Source organism: Phoca vitulina, unplaced genomic scaffold (genome assembly GCF_004348235.1).
Source record: "Phoca vitulina isolate PV1807 unplaced genomic scaffold, GSC_HSeal_1.0 scaffold5, whole genome shotgun sequence".
Lineage (NCBI taxonomy): Eukaryota > Metazoa > Chordata > Mammalia > Carnivora > Phocidae > Phoca > Phoca vitulina.
This window is the reverse complement of record NW_022589708.1, coordinates 60,569,966-60,590,771: the sequence shown is the minus strand read 5'-3', so window position 1 is coordinate 60,590,771 and position 20,806 is coordinate 60,569,966. Positions and strand designations below refer to the sequence as shown.

Genomic DNA, 20,806 nt, shown 5'->3' with positions numbered 1-20,806 from the left:
ACATAAAACATCTGACAGTTGACAGAACTTTAAAAAATTGGAAGGGCGACCAGTATTCTTTTTTCTTTTTCGTTCCTTTTGTTTCAGGCTGCTTAATTTGTACTTACGAAAAATGCGTCCCATCCACCTGTGATGAACTATTCTATTCTTCCCACAGGCACTAACCTCATTCTTGTTTGGATTCAGTTGTTGTTTTTTAAATATATAAAACACTAAGATTAATTCAGTATTCACTTTTGGGCTTTTAAATTCTTAATAGAAGTAAAACTGGTTCTCATTGGCTTTTCCTTTATGGGTTTCAAAAGACTGAATTATAGTTAAAAATGAGTGTTACACAAACAAGGCCTTCTATGTGCAAACAACAAATCCACGATTTCACTGCAGAGTGGGGAGCCTCCTCTCTTACAGAAAGAAGCATTTAACTATTCAGAATGTTCCCAGTCAGCACTGATAGGCTCAAGGCTTACAGACCCCATGGAAGTGCACAGTGTTCCACAAATGTTCTCCAACTTGATTGTCATCTGGACTTGGTTTTTCCTCCCGGTCTTAGGTTAGTAATAATCTCTCCTCGGTTGCATCTCATCAGCTGTACTCACCACTGTGCAACCTCACCATTATAATTTGCTGAGATCTCCTGTGCATCCCTCCACCCTATAAAGTGTCCACCTTACACTTTCCTTTTTTGCAGCCCACACAAATTTTCTTTAACCTGGGAATGCTTCCTGCTCCCACTCAACCTTCTCCTCCTGCTTCAGCTGAATACATTTAATGATGGAGAGCATGCTTACATGATGGTTGTCATCATCAAGAAATACCTTTGGACACATAATGGATTCCAGACTGAAGATTTTTAAATTTAGAAGCCTCGGGTTTTAAAAAATATATTTCTACATCCTCTCACCCACTCCAATTAACGTAAAATGAAGGACTTGAGTGACTTTGTAATAGCAGTAGCCAACACTGAGAGCTTACCATATGCCAAGCACTTTATATATTTTAACTTGTTTAATCCTTACAACAAAATTCTGTGAGGCAGTTATACTAGTATGCCCATTTTACAGGTGGGGCAACTGAGTCTTAGACCACTTAATTAACATGGCCTTGGTCATACAGCCAGAAATTGGATTTGAGCTCTAGCTGTGCGGTTCCACAGTCCACTCTGCCTCTGTACTTCTTCACAACAAATGCTTCATTTACTTGTAATGGCTCGGTCCCTTGTGTTTCTCAAGGGTGACAGCGCCACTGGCATTTCATGGTTATTCAGGGAGTCCCCTACTTAGCGGGATGTTTCATATTCTTAGCTCCTGGCACTGAATGTCGGTAGCTCTCTGCTGGGCATCTGCCTTCTGTCATTGAGAAACCAAAAGTGCGCTCATACATTTCCAAATGCTTCCCAGTTAATGATCTCCAGTTGAGAATTGTCAATTGAATTTAATTATCAAAATAAATAGACACATACTCCTCTCTCTCTATATATATATATTTAATCACAACTTTTCTAAAAGTTTCATAGGTTTTTATAAGTTTGTAACTTTTAAAAACTTTTGTAACTTTAAAAATACACCAACACAACTCATAGGTAAAAGAAAAGGATCAGGTTATGAAAATTAGGTAATTTTTATATGTGTTTGCCATGCTTTCATTATTCGTGAATAAATGATTTTGAGCCTCAATGATCTTGGATACTTTGACATTCATTACTAAGTAAGATAAACTCTACCGTTTACCCATTTGCCTAGCAAACTTTTTTTTTTTTTTATAGTGCAAAGGTAAACTTGAATTCAGCCTGGGCCAAGTCTCAAAGTCATGCATCTGAAAGTCATGATTTTTTTCCCCTTATGTTTATTTTTGGCTATCAAACTTCAGACCATTAGGCAAATGCCCGTTGCCCTTTTACCAATGCCAACACTTGCTCAAGGCGTCCATAACAAGTAAAAATATTTAGTAGAATAAAAAAGAATTCAGGGGTTTTGTATTTTCTAAGCTACGCTAGGTCCACTTTGTGAGACTTTGCACAATTGGATCTAAGTCTCCAAGGTCATCACACGACTCAACCACATTTCAAGGCTGCAGTGTGGACTTTTAACTCCATTTTAAAATGACTGCTTTCCCAAGGATGTTGTAACAATGCTCTGAGCTATGTATGAGGAGGAATACATTTACTTAAGGAGGAAAAGGGGTCAATGATAAGATGTGTCCTAAAATAGATACATCTAGGAGCTCCCCCACCCTTTCTTGGTTCACTTATTAAAATAGCCCACTAGTTTTAAACAAAATATTTTATAATCTTGTACTCTCAACAACCAGGTAACTGTGTCCAGTTTTGTTCTTGTCCTCTTTGTCTATTACATACCAGTTTTGCAACATGCTGCCAGAGCTTCAACAACATAGTAAATGAGATACTTTGATGTCCCGGAGGACTTAAAATTTAGGCCTTTTATTATTAGAACTTTTTAATGATGATGTAGAGATTTAAAATAAGAATTTCCCTTTGACAACTATGAAATGACAGCCAAACCTATATACTCTGGTATAGCAATGTGTTTGAAATACACATTAAAATTCAGACAAAATGAAAACAACTCACAAAAAAATGTTTTAGGAGTTTCTTGAAATCCAGTTTACTGAAATTGCCTTGAAATATTTTTATACCTGAGAAAAGAATGCAGGACATACTTTAAAATGTAGCTTATCCATAATTTGAGTATACATTTTTTATTTCATTAAAAAAATCTACCATGCCAGACATTTTTATTTAACCTTTGTCCTTTCCTCGAGTGAGGGTTAGGGATGGTTAAGAGGAGTAAGGTGTGCTAGGACTTTCCAGGCCCTTTTTGTGAAGGAATATGGCAATCTTCTGTAACTGGAATTCCTGGTGGCTTGCTGCCGTGGGAGTTTGCTTAGCCTGATCTGCAGAAAGGAGCAAACTATCAGATCTGAGCAGCTAATAGATTTGAGAATTCTTTATGAGAGTGAAAATGGTACTCCTTAAAGCATAAAAGGATCTTGTTGGATGCATTAGTGAGAGAAAAGAAGTGCACGTGAACTTCATTTTTAATCTGTAAAGATCCAATGGATTAAAGAGAGACTTGCATTTGATTTTGGTTCTTTTCAAAAGATATCGAAAATATCTTTTCAATATGGATGCCGTTATACCTCAACAAATCCTCCTTCACAGCTAAGCCTGACTTCCAGCAGTGAGAATATTGCTAATGAAATGATGATGCTGTAGCCAGTGCTATAGGTAAGAGTAGGATATGTGCTAACTTGGACTGGGGGTGAGGGTTCTGGCATGGAGCCCGGAGAGGGGGAATAACGCTAGATGAAATAAAGAAAGAGAAAGACTTGTATACACTACAGGCTTAACTACAGATGATGGGATAGATCCAAGCAAAGGGAAAAATATGCAAGGAAAAGCTCAAACGAAAGAAGCAGGTACATGCTCCCTGGTAGAACTACGGTAATTAAAAACTGCAATTTGCAGATATATGTACATGAACATGTATATATATAAACTTAACTGGATAACTGAGTCAAGTACTTCGGTAATAATATAGAAAAAAACCACAAACCTTGTAACCAAGCAGTTTGGGCTTAAACTTCATAAATTGGCTAAATTTGTTTAATTATTCATTTCTTTATACTACATTTTTGTATTGTCTTGGGTTGTATTTTGAAGAGGAACCCTGAACTGAAATTACATTTCACAGATTTGAAAATTAAAACCACAGTACATCTATTGACATCAAAAGTCACAGAATTGCTACATGAACAACAAAGAGGCTAAATCATATTCACGGGACAATTAGGTGCTTAGGGCACGGAGTAGAGGAATCAAACGCTGTGGAGTCTGACTCACCTTTGAACTGCAGCTCTTGAGTCCCTGTTTGGGACACTTAGAGTCTCTCTCTGATGCCTCCTTTCCACATGATTCCCCTTCCTGGAATATTAACTACTCAAAGTTGTCATAATGATTGTGAAATAGAAGTATTTGTAAAGCCCTAAGCATAATGATCCCTAGATAGACTTTTAAAAAGGATAGATTGCCTTCCTTTTATTATACACCCCCCCCACACACACACACCCTTCTCATATTTAGTTCATTTTTAAGAAAAGTATTTAGGTAGAGGTTTATGTGAACTACTTTTTTTTTTTTGCCTACTCATTTCAAAACAATTTACATAGTAATAGTAATAGCGTAGTATAACACAATAATGGATTGTGCTTGAGGTTTTTGTTTTATTATGGGATTGACTGGGTGCCTACACGGTATATCATATATGTGAGGCACATGTTAGTTGTAGGTATTTTTATATCTATGAAATTCTGCTAATATTTTTTATTTTTTATGCTAAAATGGTTAATTTTCTTATAAAATACATACTTGTCTTTTTTTTTTTCTTATTGTTGCTTCACAAAATCAAGTACCTCACATAAAACTTCTGGTATTACCATTCTAATGGCAATGTTTATTGCAAGCTAGAAATTTTGCAACTGAAATCAGAGACCCAGTGATCCCCACAGATACATCTTTTGAAGGTCAAGGTCTTTACTTAACAATATATGAATAATATAAATGGGTATTTGTGGTCAAGTTTTAATGGTTTGACAGAGATTTTCTCAACATGTCACTAATTTGAGCATGTTTCAGTTATGATAAAAACTACTTTTAATGATAATTAAACATAATAATATTTTCTAACTCATAAAACACAAAGATAAATAGTGTCATTTATATTTAAATTTTTTGAGACTATGGTGAACATTAAAAACTATTGACCATTGTCCAAGATGATGATCTGGTTAATCAAATGAGCTTTTAAAAGTTACCAATATTTTATTTATTTATTTATTTATTTACTATACCAATATTTTAGTGTCAAACAGAAGTTTAGTAAAAAACTTGTTTTTCTACTAAAAATTATTTTATTACCACACTAGATTCTTCGCAAGTCTAAAACACTTCGTAATTACTATGGGGGAAATTTGGAGACGTCACCACTAGTTTCATTTTTTTCTAACAAAATAAGAGCTACCAGTTTTTCAGCATCTACTAGATGCCAGGCACATGCTAAGTACCACACATACCTTCTTCTTAATCTTGGCAACAGTCCTGCAGTGATAGAAACTGCTGGTTGCTCTCCCAACACAGAGTGCATCCTCTATGCAGATAAGAAGGACTAAGTAACACAGTCGGCCAATCAGATCTAAGAGGAAATTATTAGGAGTGGTGCCAGAAAATCTCTTTTTAAAGCAAGTCCAGCTCAGCGGACATGCTTTCTTTTCTTCTTCCCCTTACTTCTGCCAGTGCAAACCTACAATGCTTGAGGTGAAATAGCTAATTACCAGTTGACAAGCACACATTAAGATGGGCTGAATAAGAAAATGGAGAAAGCCTCATGTTCTTAATGACATTACAAAACTTAGAGTGGACAAATGGGGCCTGCCTGGACTGCCTACCACTGGTATATGTGATAAAAATGACCTTTGTTTTTCAGGTTTCTTATTTATGGATGAATGCAACCATTCAACTGATTCATCTGCAAAGAAAATGTTGACTTTTCAGTGTCTGAGAGGAGGTAGCCAGCTGGTGGAAAATAGGATAATAATTGGATGCATAGGTATCAGAATCATTAACGATCTGCTTTAAAAGTGCTTTGAGAGCTTCGGATTAAAAGTGCTGTATATCATGGGGAAGATACAAAGTAAGGGGCTATTTAAACATGTCCCTTAATTTCATTTTAATAATTTTTTTTTACCTTGGGCAAGTGTCTTTAACCCTAGTCCTTAGTTTACTTATCTTTAATACAAGAGAATTGCACTAGATTATTTCTAAGATTCCTTATGGACAGAACTATTAAAATGCTGTACGTGTTGGACTATAATAAAACAGCAGCAACAATCTGGCCTCCAAATGCATAATTCCCAGTAATCTTCGGAATAGTAGTAAGCCATAAGCGTTCACAATGCAAAATTGAATACGTAGGAGTCACACTATCCCTAAGATTTAGAGGACTAGCCTCATCAGACAGGTAGTATTATACTCTGTACTGAGGTTTCACGTAAAAGTGCTGAATGGAGTCAATGAAAGAACATGGACTCCGGTCTTGAATTTTGCTTTACTGGACAGATTGTGCATTTTTTTTTTTAGAAAGAATGAACAAAAGTTCTATACAAGTACAATAGAGAGTATAGTAAAAGCGTCCTCATCCAACACTGGTAGTGTTGGTGAATTGCAAAAGTCACTTAAAGCACAGAAAAGAGAAAACGATGCTACATACCTTAAACTTTTTATTTTAATTTGAACCACATTTCCTTTGTCGATCTTTTGAAGTGCAAAATACTTGTAAATTTTTACTTTTTCTGGGCTTTTGCAAGTTTTCTTGCTTACATCTAATTTGACAGCAATTTCGGCAGTGACTTGTTTACATTCTATTGGTTTACATAATAATTAACATGATTACAATGACAAGTTCAACTGGTGTAGAGGGGCTTGAGGGAAGAAGGCAACTACACAAGCATGGAACTTGCAGGGAGAGCAGAAGTTCACAATTATATTAAAGGGAATTCTACTACTTTTGAGCGTATACCATGCTGTGGGCATGTTTTAAAGAGGGAAAATGAGCATCATTTAATCTGCAAATTAAGTGGATGTCATGAGAGCTCCTATGTGCCCATCATCAATGATAGATATTGCATAATAAGATGTTAAGGTATCTGTTTTAGAATATGGGTCTTCGGAGACCAGTGAACTGAATATTAAAATGACATTCTCACTAATATCCTAGAAGCTCTCACCCCTTTATCCTTTCCATCTTGTTCTTTTTTTTTTTAAAGATTTTATTTCTTTGAAAGAGAGAGAGAGCACGAGTGGTAGGAGGGGCAGAGGGAGAGGGAGAAGCAGATTCCCCGCTGAACAGGGAGCCCAACTCGGGGCTCGATCCCAGGACTCTGGGATCATGACCTGAGCCGAAGGCAGATACTTAACCGACTGAGCCACCCAGGTGCCCCTCCATCTTATTCTTAAGAGCAAATTCCTCCCTCATAAGAGATTTGGTTGATTGTCTCCTTGTCGTTTTCCCGTGCCTGAGTCTCCACCCTGGTTTCCTGCCGGTATCCCAGTTCCTCTGGTCTTCACAGGGATTGGAGCTCTGTCCCTAAGCACCAATTCCCACAGATGCATCAACGATAACTCTTGCCAGACTTGCCCAGAATTATGCCTCTGAATTCAGATCCAGGTTCTAGTTTTCTTCTGCTTTGTGATTTTGAACTTTGTTCATTAATATTTGTTGGTCTCCCAATTCCTTCTCTGAAAAAGTAAGAACACTTAGCTGGCAGGTTTGTTTGGAGATTAAATAATCATGGGAAGCTCTAGCAGAGTGCCTGGTACAAGTAGGCAATGAAATGTTTGTTTTCTTCCCATTTCCTTGATGCCAAGAACATTTGGTCTTTGCCTATTCGCATCACCTTCCTGACTCCGAGCTCTGACCACTTACAGGAATGCTTGCTGAATCTGTAAGAGGTCAATCACCTGCCAGCCAGGATCTTTGCCCGTTAAGAGTCCAGATGACCTGCTTGCTTGTCCATACTGTTCCCTATTAGCACTAAAGGGATTTCCCTGGAGCATTCAGCTTAGCTCTGGGTCTCCCTGGTCAGCTTTGGTGGCCATCCGTTTCCCATAACTCTGAGCATCCATCCTCTTCACCTCTGAATTTCTCTATAATGGATTCTGTCCTTCGACATATACACATTAAACATTTAGTACTATGTACTGGCGTGTTAGTCAGGGTTCTCCAGAGAAACAGGACCAACAGAAACAGAAGAGAGAGAGAGAGAGAGAGAGATGGAGAGACAGAGAAAGAGAAGGAGAGAGAGAGAAAATAAAAAATTGGTTCACATAATTATGGAGGCTGAGAAGTCCTGAGATCTGCAGCCAAAAAACTGGAGACCCAGGAGAGCTGCTGGTGTAGTTCTAGTCCACAAGATGGCAAGCTCAAGACCCAAGAAGAGCCAATGTTTCAGTGTTGATCTGACTGAAGGCAGGAAAGGACCAATGTCCCAGCTGGACGGTCAGGCAGAGGGAGCTCCCTCTAACTTGTGGGAGGGTAAGTCTCTGTTCTAGTCATGTCTTCCACTGGATGAGGCCCACCTATACTTTAGGGAGGGCCATCTGCTTTACTTGGTCTCCCCATTTGCATGTTAATTTCATCCAAAAACACCCTCACAGACATATTGAGAATAACCTTTGACCAAGTATCTGGGCACCCCATGACCCAGTCAAGTTGACACATAAAATTAACCATCGCACTGGGCACTGTGCTAGGCATTGTTCATATTCTTGTCATTATTTCTGGTCTCAGAGAAGTCAGTGCCCCTTCTTGCACATCCCAATGTCCCAGCTATGCTCCTGACCCTGTCTGTCCTGATCCTGAGACCCACCATATGTCTCTCACACCTTCAGTTTTCCTCTGCTCTTTACCTAAAAACATATTGGGTTTTTCCTTTACCTTAAAATAAAGGTTCTCTTTGGTCCTTTGAGCTACCATCCCATCCTCCTTTTCAGTGCAAAAAGAGAAGTTTATATTTTCTGCCTTCAATTGACTAAAATCCCTGGTGATCTAATTTACCTTATTTCTTCTGTCTCCATATTCCTTTAACAAGAACCTTATAAAAGTCAACAATGGCTTTCTCAAATCTAATGGTTTTTGTTCAGTCTCCACTTTATTTGATGTTTCAGTAACTTTTGAAGAAGCGTATTCTCCTTTCTGAAATTCTCCTTTCTCTTTACTTTGGCCAAGTCGAGTTTCCTGCTAAGTGTTTGTTTCTCTTTCTTGACCTGTCCTCTTAGGTAAATGATCCTCATAGCACTTTTTTTTTTTTTAAGATTTTATTTATTTATTTGAGAGAGAGCATGTGAGAGAGAGAAAGCATGAGGGGGGTAGGGTCAGAGGGAGAAACAGACTCCCTGCTCAGTGGGGAGCTGGATGCAGGACTCCATCTTGGGACTCAATCGACTGAGCCACCCAGGTGCCCCCTCATTGCATTTTGAACTTCTTTTTTTGGGCATTTATCAAATTCCACTCCCTGTTTTAATTATCTCTATAGCACAGGTTTAAAAGGGAAACATCTAGTCTTCCCACTTACTCCTCTTCCCTGCTTTATTTTTCTCCAGAGCATTTATCACTATCTGATATAACCTATAGTTTACATATTTATCATCTCTCTCTCCTTCCCCACCATGAGGGCAGGGGTTTGGGACTATTTGGTCACTAATGTATCTCCCACATCCAGAGCAGTAGGTGGTGTTCAAATAATAGTTGTTGAATTATTACAAAGATTCAGAGACAGGGCTGTTCAATGCATCATTATTGATAAAAGTAAAACATCTGGAAATAAAATATCTACTAATAAGAGGAAAATAAGTCAAGACAACAAGTCCATCCATGGCATGGAATATTGTACATTTGTTAAAAGCCATATTTAAAATTTATTTAATGAAAAATGCTCACATTATATTAAGTAGAAAAAAAGGACAGAAAAGCATATATAAAAAGACCCCGATTTTATTTAAAATATAAAGGAGGAGATATATACTAAAATGTTATTGGTGGCTATGTCTGGGTAGTGAGATTAAAGTGATTTTTATTTTTCTCTGTTATGTTTGTATTTTGTACATTTTGACACATTCTTTTAAATAAAATTTGAAGATAGAAAACAGTAAAGCTTTGAAGAAAAAAATGCTTCTTCAGTCAGTTGCTATATTCTATTCTTCTCTAGTCTGAACTTCTCACTTCAATTAGAGATACAATTTGCACTTATCTTTTGGCACTGATTATATTTTGCCTACTATATCTTTATGTCCTCTACTAGGCCCTACACTTTCTAAAGTCAGAAAGCATGTCTTATTTATAATTTTCAATGCCTACAACACCTTTCTACATTCAGTAACTGAACGAAGAAAATAATTGAAAATGTTTTAATAGCCAGGAATAATATGTAGTGTTAGTAGCTTAGGGAAACCATCAAATTATGTAATTTTTAAAAAACTGTCTGCCTTCAAAACACTCAGGTTTAAAGTTATGTTAGAATGAGGACTATATATAGTACAAGCATTTTTAGGGTTTGGCCTCTCTGTTGCTTTTATTTACATATTTTTTTAAAGTTGTTGGTACATTACATGAAAACTTTTGATTCTGGAGTATATTTGGGCATGATCGTAGATTTCAGGGACCGACACATTAAGTTAGTTAGGCTAGGTTGGTATAACAAAGACAGAATGATACGAATGGATCCAAACACATGGCTCAAACTCAAGTTTATTTCTTGCTCTTAAGGGTGGGCATTCTTGGTTCATAGGCAGGTTTTCTCCACACATTTAGAGTCACAGTGCCTTCCATTTTATGGCTTCCTAGGTTACACATGTCCACTGGATGCTAATTGTATTTACTAATCTCTGCCTCTGGTACTTAGGTTGTAAGTTCAGTGAAGTCACAGAATTGCCAGATTCAGCAAATAAAAATACAGGATACCAGTTAAATTTGAACTTCAGATAGATAACACATAATGTTTTAGTATATGTTCCCTGTAATATTTGTAATTACATGTTCCATGTAATTTGCAATAATATTTATATTATTAAACAATTATGCATTATCTGAGATTCTGAATTAATCGTGAGTCCTGTATATTATGTGGCAACTCTATGGGGGTAGGGATTAGGTCTATCTCATTTAACACTGAATCCCCAGAATCTAAAATAGTACCTATTGACTTTAAGATAAGTCTCTCCATAATATTTCATGAATATTGAACCTATATTGGCAAAGAATACTTATTAGAACACTGCTATTAATAAGAATATATATTAAGTATCAGCAAATTATTATAATTATGAATAACAATACTAAGCATCAGCAAAGAATACTTACGAACAGATAAGACTTTAGTATGTGTCAGCATTTCAAACCACAAATCTTTTCCTAAACTTCAGTAAATGGGAAAATCTGTCTTCCCCTAGATTCTGTCTTCAGTTCTGTCTCTCATTCCTTTCAGGTCTCTACTCAAAAGTTATTTTCTCAATGAGGTCTTTCCTGTTCTCCATATCTAAAACTGCAACCCTCCTTCCTCTGCAACACTTTGTTCCTTTCTCTGCTTTATTCTTCTTCCTTAGCACTTGCAGTGAACATAGCATATGATTATTTACCTTGTTTATTGTCTACCTCTCCCACTAGAATGTAAACTTCATAAGGACAGGCATTTTCCTCCGCTTTATTCACTGCTAAATTCCCAGCTCCTGCACATACTAGAGATTCAAGAAATATTTGTTGGACAAATGATTGAAAAAACACTATTCGTTCTTATATGGAATCTAGTTACCAGTAGTTTGAGGATATTCAGTTTCCATGACACAAGATGGATTTAATCTCACAAGGGATGCTTCTGCCTATATCTACTCAGTTCACCAAGTTCTGTCAATTCTAGCACCTCAATGTCTTTTCATGATTTAAATTCAATTAATTAACATATAGTGTATTATTAGTTTCAGAGGTAGAGTTCAGTGATTCATCAGGCTTATATAACACCCAGTGATCATTACATCATGAGCCTTCCTTAATGTCCGTCACCCAGTTACCCCATCCTCCCACCTCCCTCCCCTCCAGCAACCCTTAGTTTGTTTCCTATCGTTAAGAGTCTCTTATGGTTTGTCTCCCTGATTTCATCTTGTCTATTTTTCCCTCCCTTCCCCTATGATCCTGTTTTCTTAAATTCCACATATGGGTGAGATCATATGATAATTGTCTTTCTCTGATTATTTCGCTTAGCATAACACCCTCTAGTTCCATCCATGTCATTGCAAATGGCAAGATTTCATTTTTTTTTTTGATGGCTGAGTAATATTTCATTGTGTGTGTGTGTGTGTGTGTGTGTGTGTGTGTGTATACACCACATCTTCTTTATCCATTCATCTGTTGGTGGACATCTGGGCTCTTTCCATAGTTTGACTATTGTGGACATTGCTGCTATAAACATTAGGGTGCACGTACCCCTTCGGATCACAACGTTTGTATCTTTCGGATAAATACCTAGTAGTAGCACCTCAGTGTCTTTTGGACCCTCTCCTTACTTTCCTGGTGCCGCTTCCATAGCACTTCCTATTTCTTCCCTCAGTTAATGCAGAAATTGCCTAATTGGTCTCCTTCCCCACTGTCTTCCCATTATAATCATTCTTTCCAATTGTTACTGAAATTATCTAAAATAAGAATCTGATTATATCACTCCCTTACCCCAAAACTGTTTCCCTATCACCCAAAGATAAAATTCAAAATTTCTTAGTTGGACATGTGAAACCCTCTGTGATGTGGCCCAACCTCAGTCCCACCACTCTTCCACACACACGTCCCAGCCCCATATGAGTTCTCTCTGCTCCAATATCACCTACTTTGTGAGATTAGCTGCTCTATCTTCAGTGCTCACAGAGCTCTTTGTATATTCTCATGACACTTATTTTAAGAGCTACCAGCACTAAAGGGTATCTTCCTGATTCTAAAATGTACATTTCTTTCTACTTTAACATCTCTAAAATTGGAATTCAACTTGCAATAATGGCATCTTACAATGCTGTCACCAGAAGGCAGTTGTGATGTAGCTGTACTTGTGCAAACTGCATGGTTATTCCTGGTAGCATGCCTAGGAAATTGCAAACCCTAGACATTTCAGGCAACCAACCATTTAAAGAGAGGATATAAAATCTGGTTGTGGTCTAAAAACTTTTTCCCTGACACCTTCTGGATGGATCAAGAAAGCATGAGCATCGAAACTTGTATATTAGGGTGCCTGCGTGGCTCAGTTGGTTAAATGTTTGGCTCAGGTCATGATCTCAGGGTTGTGAGACTGAGCACTGGCTGGGCGTGGAGCCTGCTTGGGATTCTCTCACTCCCTCACTCTTAGCCCCGCCCCCCTTAAAAAAAAAAAAAACACTTGTAGATTAAAAGCCAATGGTTTGGAAGAAAATACTCTAGACAATAGTGGAGTATTCTTTTAAAACATGTTCCATTATTAAACCTCCTGGTTGGTAGAATTCAATACATTGTGGAAAAATTCTAATTGATAAAAAATCATTGTCATAGCTTAATTAGCACTTTTTTCCTTCTAGTGGTACAAAAATAATGGCATTTCTTAGAACTCGTGGTGTCTCAGAATTGATGAAATATGTATATAACCTTGCATTTTCAAACCCATCCTCTAAGACTGGTCTTATCAAGCCTGGTGTTTGTTGACTTATCACAATTATGTAGTCTCATCATATTTATCTGTCTTCTGTCTTTCCATTAGACTACAAACTCTCTGTGACCTACCATAGTGCCTGTCACGTATTAGGTATGCAATTAACATTTACCGAATTACTGCAATGTTCATGTTCTTTAGCTGGAGAAACTGTTCCACTGTGATTCTAATTCTCAATTTGTATGTGTCCATTTTCAAGACTGATCTTGAATCATCTGAGACTTCAACTATTACTGTGAAATAATGCTTGTTGGAGAGAGGTCTAATATCCTTTTAATAGTACTCCCTTGGTAGCATTTTTTTCTGAGGACTGGTATCATATAATAGGATGACCAAAATTCAATCTCTTTATATATGTTATATCCAAATACATTCTGCTGCATAATTTCATATCTAAATTTTTATGCTTAGTCTTTTTTTTTTTAATGTTCTCAACCTGTCAACATCATTGGCTACTGTGATCTCAGAGTAAAGCAGAGAGCTGAGGAAATAGTAAGACAGCCAAAAAAAACTTTTGTTAGGTTACATATGAGGAACATTGGGTTCATCTGATTACTCTGTTCAGATGGCACATCTAGATACCATAAGCCAAGTCCTTGGCACATAATTATTTTTAAACCGTGTTATCCTGCTTAATTGGTTTAAAATAATTTAAAGGGCTCTGGTTGGCTCCTACAAATGAATCTAATTCATCAGTTCTTAATTGTTAAAATAGTCCCATTTCCACAATTTAGGCTATTGTTTAAGCCAGAGTCACCACTCCTTCAGAGGCTTTCATATAATTTATGCATTCCCTTTTAGATGGGAGCCATAGCATTTAGGCAGAGCTCCTTTAAAAACAGCAACAAAGAGCAAATTTTCTCCCACATACCTCTTCTGACCAATGTCCTCCCAGGGAAATCTTCCCTAATCCCCTAGACTGCAACAGCACAGGGTTTAGCACACACTACTTCAACTCATTTTCCCTCTAGCATTGCAAGAGCTCACTGTTTTTTCAGTTGAGTCTGATGAAATAGTTGGCTTGCATTTAGGGGCCATGTTTCAGAAAAATAAGCCTGCCTATAACCAGAATCTTTCTAGAATCACAGAGATTGAGTGAAGAAGAGATTCATATTTCCCATTTCATGCTTATTTTGAGGCCTAAACTCACTGAAGGGAACAGTGGAAATCTCTGACACTATTTAGTTTTCTCTTTTTAGTTTTCGTCAAAAATGGTTGAATTCAAGCAATTTAAATAAGCATATGATACAAATCCAGTTACCTATACGGTGTCACATTTATAGTTTTTTTCCGCTTTAGTTTGCAGATTTATTTTAGAAGTTCTTTTAAGAAATGTAGTATCTCTAAGGGTATGTGAATTTTTAAAGTTATTACTACTAGATGTAGACATATACATTATTTTTATGCTTGAAGCATATAGTTCTTAATCACTCTTATTTATAAGATTCACCTGAAGAGCTTTTTAAAAAATGAGATGACCAAGGCCCATCCCAATTCTACTGAATCCCTTTCCTCTGGGTATGAGGATTTGGTACACTTATTATTATTTTTCAACTCTGCGGGCAATGCTGATGTGCATCTCCACTACTGCTTTAAGCCATCATCAACCAAGAGCTTCATTGTCACCCAGAGTCACTAAGAATAAACTTGGCCTATTTCACAATTTTGTCTAGGGACCACTCGTCAATGCTTCCTGGTTTCTGATTGCCTCTTGATTTGCTGCCTTTTTATGTCCTGATTTCTTTCCTGTTCTGCCTCAGGGCCATGCCTTGGAGCACTTCTGGGCTTCTAAACTGGAAACCTGGCCTTCAATCTCAGGTGCCATAATAAGCACAGGTTCTGGTTATATGCTCCAGGTTGGCTCACTGGACTTGGCTCCCCTGATTTTTGCATCTAACCCTGTCTCTACCATGCACCTCCACTTATGACAATCTGCCAACTCCATTGAGTCAGGGAAGAGCCATGATGTCTCTATTGGAAATTTCAAATAACTGTAACAGGGAAGGTCATTATTAATGCATGGTCCTCTACTTCAGTAGTCGAGTTTGATTCCCTTCAAACACTGCTTTGTACTTAGTAATTATATGGGAAAAAAATCCGTAGTCTGGAATAAAGGCCCTCTCCTGTCTAGATCTGACCTACCTTTCTGGATCTTACTCTATTCTTCACATTCCTAGTGCTCCAGCCTAGCTGAACTTCACTGTTCCCCAGGAAGCCATTGGCAATGCTGTGCTAACCTCCTTTCTTCACTATATTTTCAATGTCTTAAAAGGACTTTTTCACCAGCAGCTTCCTCTTCCTTTACTCACATATCCAAATCCTACCAATCCTTTGAAGCAGTGTTTCTCAAACCTGAGTAATGCAAAGGAAATTCTTGTCATTCTAGAGAATACATGTTTGGATAGGCAGGGGTCTGTGGACCAGTTTGAAAAGCACAGATACAGAAAACTGAAGACCAATTCCATGAAAATCTTTCAGTTGCAAATTATAACTTTGGAAGAAAAATTTTGTCTTTATAACTGGTAAAACAATTTGTATATTGTCATTAAGATGATAACACAAATTTTCAAGTATCAAAGAACTCTGATCTAATCTCCAGATCTAGGATCTCAGTTTGAGAAACACAGCTTTAAGGAACATGAATATACTGTCCCTGGAGAATGTTCATCACCCAAGGGTAATACATTTTTCTCTTTTCTGAATTATTTAGTGTCTAATCACTCTCTGCCTTGTAGTAGCTGATAATATATATGTAATATTCTTCTAGAAAAACCATAAGCTCTTTGAAGGCAGGGCACACATTTTAATCGTTTTTTAACTCCACCAATCCTCAGCAACATTGGATATAAGACCTGTATTCCATCTTATTTTGTAGTCCAAATCTCTTAAAAATATGTCACTCTTCTATGGTACATACTCACAGAACAGTTTATTACTGAAATAGCCCCACTATAAATTAACAAGAAGTTCAGAGGTTGTCCTAAGTATTAGGAAAAGTCCAAGTTATGCAATGTAAACTCAAGATTTTTAAAAAAGTGCCATAAAACATGTCTCTTTTGTGTTAAGCTTAGTAGGAACAATTTCATTAAATTATCAGGCAGCAAATAATTAAGAATTTCAGTATAAAAAAAATAAATCAAAATGCAATGCTAGCAGGAGAGGCCCTATAGAGATCTCCATAGTCTTTATAAGGGTTCTATGTCTCGAACACAATTTGTAGTTCAGGTACTGTCTTCAGTTTTTCAACTAGTATATTTGAGTGAACAGTTTTCCTCGGACATTTAGGAGAGGATTCATTACCTCGGGCATGGTGACAGGGGTTCTTTTAACCAAGAACGTCCTCCCTCATACTGTATTTGGAACCAGTCTTAGAGACAGCATGTAGTGAAAGGAAAGAGCACTGGCAGGGTTTATGGGGAACCCACTGTGTGTGTCACCTGGGCAAGCTGCAATCAGTTTTTCCATATAAAAACGAGTTAAGTGTTCTCAGTTTTCTAAGGTCACTTTTAGCTCTGAAATTGACATTCTTGGGCCCTAAGAAAAAACATGGCTTGAGAGAGGTATTTCTTTGGATAGGATCGGTTATTTTTCCCTGAGAATAAAAAGGGCAACAAACTGTTTATCGATATTTGAGTCTTCCCTCATGCCCTTTTAGGGCTAAGTTAGGAAAATAGAGGGTTAGTTCTCTTTTTGTTGGGTCCTCCACCAGGAGAAGTCCTGGTCTGCTCCGGGTCCAGCCCTCACCCTAGGTCGCTCCCCAAGGCCGAGGGAGACTGCGGGCGAAGCTGAACCCTCGTCCCCACTCCTCACCCGGAGCGGTGGGACTGGCGGAGATTAGTCCCCGGTCACAAACAACCTCTCACTTCCCCTCCCCCCAGCCCCGGGCCCGCCCGCCGTGGGGCAGGCCCTCCCAGGCCCAAGGAACCTCCTCCGGCGACCGCAGCGCCGGAGCTCTCCGCGGGAGGAAGAGCGCGGGGCCTGACCCCTTCTGATCGGGTATCTGATTACTTTACTCATCCCCTCCTCACTTGCCCACCGGGGAGGGGGTTCGATAAAGCGAACTCGCAAGGGGATCTCAGGCCAGGCTCCATTTCCCTTCCCCCCGACCCCTATCACCTCCAAAAGGCAAGGAGAGGCCAGCGGCACTGACGCGCAGACTCACAGTCGCGGCCGCTCTGCGCGCGCCGCCGCGTCCCCCGCCCCCACCCCGCGGTCTTTCCGCGGTGCGTCCCCGCCCCTTCCCGGAGCCCGCCTCCGCGTCTGCTGGCCCGCCTGCTCGTCCCTGGCGCTCGCTCGCGCGCGCACCCGACTCCCCGCCTCCGCGCGTGCTCAATAACTGTTCCCGGAGCCGGCCTACAAGCTTCCCCCGCCCCTGAGCTGTTTGAATATGCTAATAAGAAGCTTGGGCTTAGCCAATAGAACAGCGGGGCGGTGCATCACGTGGCTCGAGGACGTGTCAGGGGGCGGAGCCTCTGCAGACCCTGCCCGAGTTAAAACCGGAGTGTGAGAGAGAAAAGCGCTTCAGTAGCGAGAGGGGCTGAGAAAGTGGTGACACCGCCGGGGTGCGGAGGGAGTCCCTGAAACTTCTCCCAACAGCCCCAGGGCCAATCTCCCCTCAGCCCACTCCCCTCTCCGCCAGCTCCCAGGTCCCCACTCCCTGCACCGGGGGTGGGGTGGGGAGCCAGGCCCGTCTCCCGCTGGGACACACACAGGGGCCGGGAGTGGGGACGGGACCCCCGAGGAGGGGGGGACGGACCGACCGACCGACAGACAGACGGCCGGGCGCCCGCCCCAGCGGGCAGGCAGGCAGGAGGAGGCGGAGGCGGGGGTACGACGGGGAGGACTGGGTCTGGGGAGTTTCCTCTCAACTATCGGGGGAGAAACTCCCCGCAGCCGAAGGAAAGACCCAGACGGTGTTTTCCTCCCGGGGGCCGCGCTCCCCCGCCCCGCGTAGCGGCGGTCGCTGCCGCCGCCACCGGCGCCTCCACCTCTACCATCTCCTCTTTCTCCACCACCTCGGGCCCCGGTGTCCCCGGCCAGCACTATGCCCATCTTACTGTTCCTGATAGACACGTCTGCCTCTATGAACCAGCGCAGCCATCTGGGCACCACCTACCTGGACACGGCCAAAGGCGCGGTAGAGACCTTCATGAAGGTACCGACTGACCGAGCCCGGGCGGAGACCGGGGCCCGGCGGCCCGCGGGCGGCAGGGGTGGGGGGGGGGGGGCGGCCGGGGGCGGCGAGGCGGAGGTGTCGGGGACCTGACTGCGGGAGCTGCCGGGCTCGGGGTCCCCCTCCCCCACCGCGCGGGCGAGCGGGCGGGCGCTGCAAGCCGGGCTCGGCCCGGGCCCGGGCAGTGTGTGGGGGCCGATCTGTGTGTGGGGGGCAGTGTGGAGGGGTGGCCGCTGCGTGTGCGGTACTGTGGGGGGGGGAACGGCGGGGCCGCTGGGCGCCCCTTCGCCTGGTAACCTCGCCTCTGTGCTTCCCTCTCGTCCGCCCTGTTCCTCCTCCCGTCCCCCACCCGTTCTCCCGCAGCTCCGTGCCCGGGACCCTGCCAGCAGAGGAGACAGGTATATGCTGGTCACTTTCGAAGAGCCGCCCTATGCTATCAAGGTAACAGCTCTCGCCCTCCCCCTTCCCTTCCCTGTTCCTTCCTCGCTCGCCCTCCCCGCCCCCCCATTCACCCTTCATTATGCTCCCCTCCCCCACCCGCTGTGCTCCAGGCGCTGAGGTCTTTTCCCCTGCGGGCTCCCACCCCCTCCCCCGCTCCGGAGCGTCCTGGCGCGGCGCGGAGTCGCTGGGCCACCGCCGTCCCCTCCCCAGCCCGGCCCGGCGGTGGCGGTGGCGGCGGCGGCGGCGGCGCTGCGATCAACATGGCCGACATTTCCCCTCCGCGGCGTGAGCGGCAGCAATGAACTGTGGGGGATATTTATTCAAGTTAGCCCGAGTGACAGCCGGGCCCGGCCGCGCCGAGCCCGGGTTTGCATTAAAGGGGACTCGGCCCGGGGCTCGCCGCTCTTGCCCGGGGTGGCGAGCGAGCCGGCTGCGGGGGCTGCGGGGCTAGGTGCTCGGATTTTTCCTCCCAGGGCCGCGGGCCAGCGGGCCAGCTCTAGGTTAACTTCAGAAGTCCTGCTCACTTCTGCTTTCCACTAGTACCTTTGCATGCCCAAATTTTGGGTAGTAGGTTAGGAAGTAAATTTCCCAGGGAAGTTAGAAAGTATTAAGGCTGTTAGCCACCAATAGCTGTAAGCAAGCAGGTTTTTTTCTTGGCCACCTTTGAAGAGAGTTTTCCTCGGCAGTGATACTACGGTATTAACACCTTAACCAAACCATACTGTAAAGTGAAGCAGCTCCTTGGTGAACGGCAGATTGTAACGGCTGTCCGTGTGTACATGGCTTTAAAGGATGAAAAAAAAACTCTTACATTTTTCTTTTCAGGCCGGATGGAAAGAAAACCATGCAACGTTTATGAATGAACTGAAAAACCTTCAGGCTGAAGGACTTACGACTCTTGGCCAATCCTTAAGGACAGCTTTTGATTTATTAAATTTAAATAGATTAGTAACTGGCATAGACAACTATGGGCAGGTAGGTTGAATATTAAGGTGGAAAAACAGTTGATTTTTCTTTCTGTGGAAAAAACACAGTCAAGTCCAAAACCTATATAACATGAAATACAAGTATGAAACATTTCAGATTAAAGTACAGTATATGCACATAATACAAAAGTGAAACTGACCTTACGTATATGGTTTTAAAGCCCTCATTTTTTTTCTCCTTAAAATGTATTTGTATTCAGAATTAAGGGTCTGAATTTTGTGCTATAGAATTGACATGAATTTGGTGTTAATCCCTTGAAGTTCACTCACGTTCTAAAAGGGGAAAACATCCTGCTTCACCACACTCAGTTTCTGTGATACTCTACCCACAGGCAGTTGTGCAACTACTGCAGTGACTTACAGACAGTAGTTGATTAGTGGTCATCATTTCTATATTACTAAAAACGTCAGAAGAAATTTTTCTGTTTGTTTTATCAGGGTTTATTTTAACCATATTTTATAGCTATTCTGAAAGGTAAGATTTTCACTGGAGTGCAAATAACTGAGTACATTAAGATTTCTCAGCAGTTGAAGCATCTACAATAAGCATCTATGCAGAAAGAATTCTGAATTCATTTCTGAATTAAATCGCAGGTCCAGAGGTGGTTATTATTTTTGGACTCCAGACTTTTGGAAAAGAATTCTCTTTATTCTCTGTTCCCCCACCGCCCCCACTCCATTATGGTTCACTATGAAATAATGCAAGGTAGTCCATTACAACTTTTGAGATTGCTGGCCAGGAAAATAAAAGATACTGATAAATGTGTAATGTTACACATAACAAAGGAATGTTAAACCCAAGTTCAATGTTTAGGTTGTAGTGAGTGCAGAAACATTATTGCCACAAGGATACATTTAGGAATACATTTTGTGCTTTTCCCAAGCTCCATGAGCCACAATTTGCATGAGTTTGACAAATTTC

At 41.1% G+C, this 20,806-nt stretch overlaps 1 protein-coding gene and 1 long non-coding RNA gene across 2 annotated transcripts in view; one reads left to right on the top strand and one right to left on the bottom strand.

Moving 5' to 3' along the window:
- LOC116631679 overlaps positions 1-18,481 on the bottom strand; it is a 32,805-nt gene extending 14,324 nt beyond the window's left edge. The window contains exon 1 of the long non-coding RNA XR_004299237.1: positions 18,401-18,481. This is a non-coding gene — a long non-coding RNA (uncharacterized LOC116631679). The remainder of the gene's footprint in view (positions 1-18,400) is intronic.
- INTS6 (integrator complex subunit 6) overlaps positions 17,732-20,806 on the top strand; it is an 89,819-nt gene continuing 86,744 nt past the window's right edge. Inside the window, exons 1-3 of the mRNA XM_032403087.1 lie at positions 17,732-18,439; positions 18,821-18,898; positions 19,724-19,873. Coding sequence (XP_032258978.1) covers positions 18,329-18,439; positions 18,821-18,898; positions 19,724-19,873 — 339 coding nt within the window. The 5' untranslated portion in view covers positions 17,732-18,328. The remainder of the gene's footprint in view (positions 18,440-18,820; positions 18,899-19,723; positions 19,874-20,806) is intronic.